The sequence below is a fragment of the Charadrius vociferus genome, unplaced genomic scaffold, assembly GCF_000708025.1.
Source record: "Charadrius vociferus isolate BGI_N301 unplaced genomic scaffold, ASM70802v2 scaffold472, whole genome shotgun sequence".
Classification (NCBI taxonomy): Eukaryota; Metazoa; Chordata; class Aves; order Charadriiformes; family Charadriidae; genus Charadrius; species Charadrius vociferus.
This window is the reverse complement of record NW_009647735.1, coordinates 6,047,467-6,055,670: the sequence shown is the minus strand read 5'-3', so window position 1 is coordinate 6,055,670 and position 8,204 is coordinate 6,047,467. Positions and strand designations below refer to the sequence as shown.

The window sequence follows — 8,204 nt, the reverse complement described above, 5'->3', positions numbered from 1 at the left end:
ACAAAAAGTTTAATAAGGTTTCCCCCATGCGTACCTTTGCAAAAGAAGATTTGGACCAAAACACTCCTTTATCAACAGTTGCACTGCACTGCCAATAGTCACCGCTCATCTACAAGGAAAATCACCTCGGCAGCCACGTGAGGAAAGGAAGAAAAATCATCTGTGGGTTCGTTTGGGTGCTGCAAGGTCAGCACTGCACGTCAGCTCTCCCTCGGAGGCCGGGCGCAGGACGGGGGATTTGCAAAGCTGGCAATGGTAGGGGCGTGGGGCATTGACCCCTTAAAACGGGCAACAAAACCTTCCCTGTAACTTCATTATGATTTGTACTGGCTCAACGCTGGACTAATGAGCAGGAGGGGAGAGGAACAGCTTGGAAGTATGTAGGTTTCAGCCATCCTGTGGTGGGAGGTTCTTGTTAGGGCCAAGGTATAAATCTAAGAAAAAATGTTAAGGTAAGGGAACCACGTCATCCATTCCGTCCATCCATGTAGGTGGCCCTGCTGGGGCAGGGGGTTGGACTAGATGATCTCCAGAGGTCCATTCCAACCCTGACCATTCTGTGATTCTTTGCACTGAAAAAAAAAACCCAAACCCAAGATTTGTATGAATTCTGGTTAAGAAATTCCGTGATTGGAGCTACATTTTTATTCATTGTGGGGAGCTGGAGCCCAGCAATAACAGCGGCAGTACCCCCGCAAAGGGCCAGGACTGCCTCTCCCCCACCTCTAAAGCGACTCTCGCACGCTCCGCGCTCTTGGGGACCCCACAACACGTAAATCAAGTTTACCCTGTTCACCCGCAAAACAGCATTTCAGCTCAAGCAACTAATAATATGTGAGGGTTATGGTGCTCCCTCCTGCCTCCACTTTGCTGTACAAGCTTGGCTGCCTCATTCTCCCTCTGCTACATCGGAGCAAGAGCTCCATCTTCTGAAGAAGCAGAAAAGAGCCCAATCCAGACTGCATCCCCCGAGCAGTCAGGGGTACAAAGTCACCTGCAGTATAAAACGACCAGTCTGCAGAGGAAAGGGAATTGCTAAATGCAAAGGTGCTGTTTGCAAATCAGTTTTCAGAGTGCAGGGACGTTATGGCTATAAGGACACGTCACTGAAAAGCTCTAGGAATAGCTCCAGGAAACAGCAAGGAAACATCCTACAGCATCCTACAACACTGCCTGGAGCGCACGTAAAATTAGAATCACGCCTAGAGACTGCATGCACCATCAGCAACAGCGAGAGGGAACAGAGTTAACGTTCAGAGGGAAAACAGAGCCGCAGCGCTGCGACTAGACCCCGGCAACACGACTGCAAAGCGCCCGGGCAGTGCTGTGAGACCTACGGGAGGAGCTTTCTGTGGTTTCGCCTTGTGAAATTCTCCTTAGTTTGTACTCAGCACCTCCGTGAACCAGCCTGGAGCTGCGAGTCTCGAGGCTTTGGGGGATATGCCCACTGACAAAGCAAACCGGGGTGCAAAGTTTGCCGGCACCCTATTTTCAGGCTGCATTTATGGCTGGAGAAACCTCCCGCCCAGGCTGCGGTCCAGGACCCGGCGAGATGCGATAACCAGACTTTCTGAAAAAAAAAAAACCAAACCCAAAACTAAGGCAGGGTGCTCCAGGGTGGGAGCTCGCCCAGGGGAACCTCTCAGCTCTGCTGCTCCCCCGCTGCCAGCTACCCCTCACGCAAAGTCACTACACCTCCAACCTCTCCAATCTGACTGCCCTGCAACAAAAGGGATTAAAAAAACCCAAATGCCTTCCTGTACAGGAAGGACTTCACTGAAAAATACTGGAAAACCACCCGGAGCTGACTGGAATTTTAAGCCTTTCAGAAGGCCTCCTTCATATTCATCAAAACAATAGATTTTGACAAAAAGCAAGTATTTAAAAAGAAATCTACTTGCAAAATTTGCTTCATATGGTCGTAACTGGTGTATTCTTTTTTTTGCTTTTTTTTTTGGAACGGACTACATCTACGTGGGTTCCCTGAGCTGCTCCCATCGCAAACCCTGGTCTCCTGTTTCCCGCGGACGGCATGGTGATGAGGCAACGCATGGAGCGGCGATGCTGCATACAGGGCAAGGGCGGCAGGCTGCTCTTTAAGGCATCTTGTGTCACCTGTTACGCTTCCCTACCTATTTCTATCTACATTTACAGCTAGAAAATGAGAACTATGATTTTTGAGACTAGAAGCCTTCTGCCGAAGCCTGGCGACCTGTTTATAAGCTTTATTCTAACGACGGGTTAGCGAGCAGGCAGCGAGGAGGGCAAGAGCGAGGCTGCAGGAATGGAGTATTGCCTTTAGAGTGGCGGGGGTCGGGCCACGACGTCTTTTGCAGCCGGAGGGGGGTTTTGCCCAGATGCCTCCTGTTCGCACGGGGTTTGAGCTACAGCAGCGGGTAGGCAAAACAGTCCCGGGAATCCCTCATCAGACTCCGTCTCTTCTCCCCGATCTTCTACCCAGTGCTCTTGCAAAGAAATCTACGTTTTTAAATGCTTGGTTTTAATTTACTAGTGCCTAAAGTCACAGAAATGTCTAAAGGTGTTAACAAACAAAAAAAAAAGCTTAATTTACTACTTTTGCAGGCTTTTGGGAGTAGCTGCTTTCTGCTTTTTTTTTTTTCTCCCCGCAGAGGCATACGCAGCCAGATTTAGTACATCAAGTGTAATGCAAATGGCTTAAAAGACCTGATTGGAGTTAGGCAATATTTCTGCTAGGCGTGCTATATGATACCTGCGACTTTGGCATTCCGAAATCTGCAGTCACCCACTACTATCTGCAGACTGTGGACAGGAATCCAGCCTTCTTTTCTTCTGTTTAGGTTTTTCACCAACCTTTGAACGACAACGGTATTAGTAAAAGAACCGAACCAAGGCGGGAGCAGTTTGACATGGGCACACTCTACACAAGTGCTGCTGCAACCAACAATTTGTTCACACCAGGGGAGCATCGTAACAGGAGCTGGCCATGCATTTAAAGTATTCTTCCCACCTACTTTTAGGAACCTAATTAAAAAGCCTACATTGGGAGCACAGCTCTCTCCTCAATGGAGAGGAACAAGACTCGCCAGAGCAAGAGTTATCCTGCCCGAGACCTGCATTGCTCTCCAGAGGTGCCAGTTTCCCTCCGCTGACTACCGATGGAGCCAAGGACAATTACCTTCCTCAATCCCCTTTCACTAAGCTGGACGGGTAGGGTGAATTCAGTCAATAAGAAGTCTCAACACAAGATGTAGGCAGCTGGACATACTCATGCTCACGAACGACATGTCTCCGTCTCACTCATGCATGGACATCTGCGCTAAGAAAAGAACTTTGGTGTGAGAAATCTTTGCCTGGCACTGGCCGAAACGGCTGTGAGAGGTGGGGAGCGCTCAGCAGAACTGACGTGCTTCACATCTCGCTTTTGCTACCAACGAGCCGAGTTTCCCTTGAAATGCAAGGGCTGTAGATGTCGGCCAGGAATCCTCTGTGGGGTACGTGCGTGTAGGGGCTAGTGCCTGCTCAAATCTGATCCGGGTCCCCGCTAACATCACCCTTCCCGCACCCCCAGCCAGGCTTTAGAGCCTGCTGCGCTCCTTCCTACTGAGACCCCGGGGCTGGCTGGCGGCACAAATCAACCTGGAAAGGAAAGACAGCCAGAAATCTCTGCCAAACAGCTGTAAAAAGCCAAAGAGGGCACGCTGCCCTCCGAGACAACGAGACTAACGGTTCAACAGGCAGGAGGCTGGGTCGGGCGATCGCCCAGGCAAGGGGGGACAACTGGCTGTGAAGTGTTATCTTGCGAGCCACAGCTTTAAATACAACAGAAAGCTGGTCCGCAGCCATCAGCCAGTTAACACATGTTTGAGGGAGGAAAATGTCTCGCAATTACTTAATATTGCTATTAATAAACCCAGAGGAAGAAAGCCAGCAGCTGAGCTGGGGCGGGCAAAGAGCGCTCACTTGAAGCATCTTCTGAAGCGGGAAGAGCGCAGCAAGAGGGGCTGCGAAGATTTCGGTAAAACACAGCTCGCCCACGGCAAGGGAAGTCCTGACACGGTTTCTCAGGCCAAGCCAGTGCGTGTAGCCTCTAGTCTTGGCAAGAGAACGAATTCTCCGGCTTTCTGGAACACGCTAAAACTTAATCAGGAGCTGCAACGGGGGTACCGCCAGCAGGCGAGGTTGCAGAGGACTGCCTTGCAGGCTCTGAGAGATAAGGCAAAGTAATCCTAAAATACCTACCACTGTCCCTCACCGTCTTCATGCAAAAGCTGAATTTCATCCCCATTTTTCACCAGCAGGTCTTCTGATCCTCTCCTCTTGCAGTCCGCAAGGGCTGTGTATTTTCCTGGAGACTGTGGTAGCAAGAAAAAAAATTATCTTATTTAGCTACATATCGTATCACGCAGCTCTCATTTCTGACTGCCGCAGGGAACGTGACGGAGCCCTATCAGCTACCTTAATTAAAATTATTTCGAGAAACTGTGTCTCCAAAATTGAGATACGGAAAATCTGGGAGGCATGCACAAAATATGTCTGTTATCCAGTGAAGCAAAACAAAGCGAGATGACCAAAACCGGCAGCACCCCGAGTTCTGGGACTATCGCGTCTGGGACTATGGCATCTCTGTACTAACCAGCTGGTTCCCATCCTCCTCTTCGGTGTCCGAGCAGTTGGAGAGGTACTGGTTACCCGACCACTCCTCCAGCCCCTCGCAGATTTCCAGGGACTGTGACATTCCTGGCCAGCCTGCAAGACAGCGTGCAGCTCAGGCCGGGGGTACCCCGGCACCCGCAGAGCGCGCCCCGAAGGAAGGGGAAGGGTCCGTACCTCTGTGGGGTTTGTTCTGGGGGGACAGGAGCCCGCTCTCCAGCATCACCGGGCTGGTGCGCTCCGAGTCGTTCTCCTCTGAGCTTATGGAGGCTCTCTGCTGCTTTCTGAATGATTTAAAAAAAAAAAAAAAAAAAGAATGAAAGGAATCAACCTTAGTTTTACATTGTGAATGACCGCAAACCGCATGAGGTTTTGTAAAAAAGGGTCAGAAATAATAATGGTACCCGTTAATCACAGAACAGTCCAGGTTGGAAAGGACGTTTACGATCCAACCATTAAGTTGCCAAAACCACCGCTAGATATGTCCAGGGATCGTGACTCAACCCCTTCCCTGGGCAGTCTTTTCCAATGCTTGATAACCCTTTTTGGTGAAGAAATTTTTCCTAATATCCACTCTAAACCTCCACTGGTTCAATTTGAGGCTGTTTCCTCTTGTCCTGTGACTTGTTACTCAGGAAAAGAGGCCGACGGTAAAGGGCTTCAGTGCCCGGTTTCAATTTTTGGGGAGGGGAAATAAAGTTTCTACAGTATCTCTTCCCCTGAATTTGAGCATCGCCTTTGAGCTTTGTCTCGGTCTGCGGAGCAGGTGCAGACCCTGTCCCCAGAGCACTGCCACCGAGGGACGGAGGGCAGCGCATCCCTCCTGCCACCCACCCAGAGGTCTCGGACAGAAATGGTTGGGGGGGGGGTGACAGCACAGAGCCGGGATACAGCCAGAAGGCAGCGGGTGCCCAGGGATGGGATGCACCGGGGAGAGCCCCCGGTCCGGCTCCCGGCACTCACCCATCACTCAGCTGGGAGGAGAGCGGGAGCTGGTCCACGCAGGAGCCGGGCTGCTGCTTCTCCACTGCGGGGAGGGCAAACACCAGCTTAAAATCCATCTTTTCTTTTTTTTTTTCTCCATTAGTAACCGTCACACTCAAAGCATTATTTTAAAAAGTTAGACCTTTTGTGCAACCCTAATGATTTCTGTTTAGAGAAAAACAGACCCAGGGACTCTTGCAAAGCACAGACTTAGTTACGATTAAGATGGTACGTTAGCACAAATCCAATAGCGAGCATGCCACTGAAGACGCTAATATACTTAAAACTAGGCATCTGCTGTGGATCTTGTTGAATTAAGCCTATGATAACAAATGTGAAATAATCCCCAAGGTAACGATGAAAAAAAAAAAAAGTACTTCTGTAATTCATTTTCACATAAGCACCTGGCCTTTGCTGCTCTAAGTTACGTTCCTTCCCTGTAATATAAGGCCTCCCTCCAGCATTTTGCTAGTAGGCTGCTTCTGAAAATCAATTCTCTGGTGAGAATTAGTGGATTTGAAGATTAGCAATGTGAAAATAGGAAAGGTTCTGCTGCAGAGTGAATGCCACAGAGAAATTGCTCAAATGTACCTTTTATAAGCTCCTGCTGCTTGAACAAAATTTTTCTTATTTCATTCAACCACGCCATCTTCAGATCTACCGTTTGGGCCTGGAAGAAGAGAAAACTGTCTGAATTTTGAGTTAAGAATCATCCATTATAATGGATGAATAAACCCTTACTTTTCTATGCTGTAATTATCTGAAATCCCCTTTTACCCAAAGCCACTGCTAAATTTTAAACATTCTTGATCTTTTAAAATTGATGATCCTCACTATGTCCAGGCAAAACCCTGGAAATTGCAGAGCCATCACTACAAGGCAAGGAGCACAGGCAAAAGCACACGTGTGCATGCATCTTCTCTCTTTCACAAAATACCTACAGGGCCCAACCTGCCCTTTTGAATATATATATACCTGGCTATGTCCATCTGCTTTATGAATTTAAGTTGGTTAATGTGTTGTAACAGGGAGAAAAAAAGGTGGGCAGAGGACCTATTAAAAAACAATAATCAACCAACAATACTTTCACAACAGGTTTTCCTGTGAACATCCCCTTAGGCAAACACTTCGCCTCCAGAAACTTCCATTCAAAATGCTACAGAAGGAAAAAAAAAAATAAATCAGGAAGGAATGAGGTCAATCGGGCTACTATTTTGTAGACGAGTCGAAAGACTGCTGGAAACAGCACCGTGGAGCTGCGCCTTTGCTCTGGGAGCAGTTCTGACATCGAATTGTGGAGGGGCACACGTGGTCCGTGTCCATCGGCGCACGAGGCCCGTTTCCCAGCCCAATTCATATAAGCTATTAGGGACAGTAAAAATCTTTTTCTCAACTACAGGTCTATTTGAGATTGCATCTGGACTAAAAGGTTCTATTTCCGAGGGGCAATTCTGTCTCCACTTTAAGATGACTTTTACAGTTGTGGACTGGACACTGTGAACCAGCCCCGGGACAGCTCTGAGAGTGCTGATGCGGGCAAAGAGGAAGAACAAACGCGAGTTAAATGTCTGCTAATCCCATAAAGATCAACAGGAGTCATTTCCCTAACGCCGTTATGAGGATATACAAATATCCAGACTTCTGAAGCCACAAACCTGCACGACATAGACCTCTTCTCGCCCACTATACCAGATTTCGAATTTCCGATGATCTCCTTTCACGTTCTCAGTTATTCCAACTGCATTCATCTGCAAATCCAAAAGAACCAAAACGTTAAACGTACTACAAATCTCTCCCTCTTCCCTACAATCCCAGACATTTTGCAGCATGTTAAACAAACCTGTTTTCACCCAATTTAACATATTTCATCAACTTTAATTTCAGTAGCCACTGAAAGTCATTATCCAATTTATCCCCGCTGACTTTCCGCCAGCTTGCTGTATTTGCAGAAGCTTTCTGAAACCAATCAATGGACCCTTAGGGGACTTTTCATTCGGGAATCAGTGGAACTAACTGAAAAGTCATCTCATACCTCTTTCAGCATGACATTTCTCAGATGAGGCACGTGAAGGTTTATAAATGCATGGCACACCGTTTTTCTACATACATTATTTCTGCTGTATGATTCTTTATTTACTCGCTGGACGCTGCGTTTCATTCTTCTCGCGATCTTTAAAAGCCATTTGTGGAGCCTTCAGCTCCTTTAGGAATTTCAGTTCAAGGTCCTTCAGTCCCTGACTGTCTCAACCGTAGTTGAGACAGCATCCCAAGGTTTCCACAGGAAGGGTTAATTCTTGGATGTACAGCCTGATCTGCCATAAACCTGGCTTTCGGGAAGGATGCAGGCTTCAAGCTAGACATGGCTGAACGCTGCTGTACCTCGGTACCCGTTATCACAGCCCACTTTTGACAAGTTGGGTGGAAATCATAGAATCACAGAATGGTTTGGGTTGGAAGGGACCTTGAAGACCACCCAGTTCCAACCCCCCCTGCCCTGGGCAGGGCCACCTCCCCCCAGCCCAGGTTGCTCCAAGCCCCGTCCAACCTGGCCTTGAACACCTCCAGGGATGGGGCAGCCACAGCTTCTC

The 8,204-nt window shown here is 48.4% G+C and overlaps 1 protein-coding gene across 1 annotated transcript in view; it reads right to left on the bottom strand.

Moving 5' to 3' along the window:
* Nucleotides 1-387: 387 nt before the first annotated feature.
* MCF2 (MCF.2 cell line derived transforming sequence) overlaps nucleotides 388-8,204 on the bottom strand; it is a 43,962-nt gene continuing 36,145 nt past the window's right edge. The window contains exons 22-29 of the mRNA XM_009881691.1: nucleotides 7,272-7,364; nucleotides 6,208-6,286; nucleotides 5,596-5,659; nucleotides 4,810-4,916; nucleotides 4,616-4,728; nucleotides 4,222-4,334; nucleotides 2,732-2,832; nucleotides 388-434 (exon numbers count right to left, since the gene is read on the bottom strand). Coding sequence (XP_009879993.1) covers nucleotides 388-434; nucleotides 2,732-2,832; nucleotides 4,222-4,334; nucleotides 4,616-4,728; nucleotides 4,810-4,916; nucleotides 5,596-5,659; nucleotides 6,208-6,286; nucleotides 7,272-7,364 — 717 coding nt within the window. The remainder of the gene's footprint in view (nucleotides 435-2,731; nucleotides 2,833-4,221; nucleotides 4,335-4,615; nucleotides 4,729-4,809; nucleotides 4,917-5,595; nucleotides 5,660-6,207; nucleotides 6,287-7,271; nucleotides 7,365-8,204) is intronic.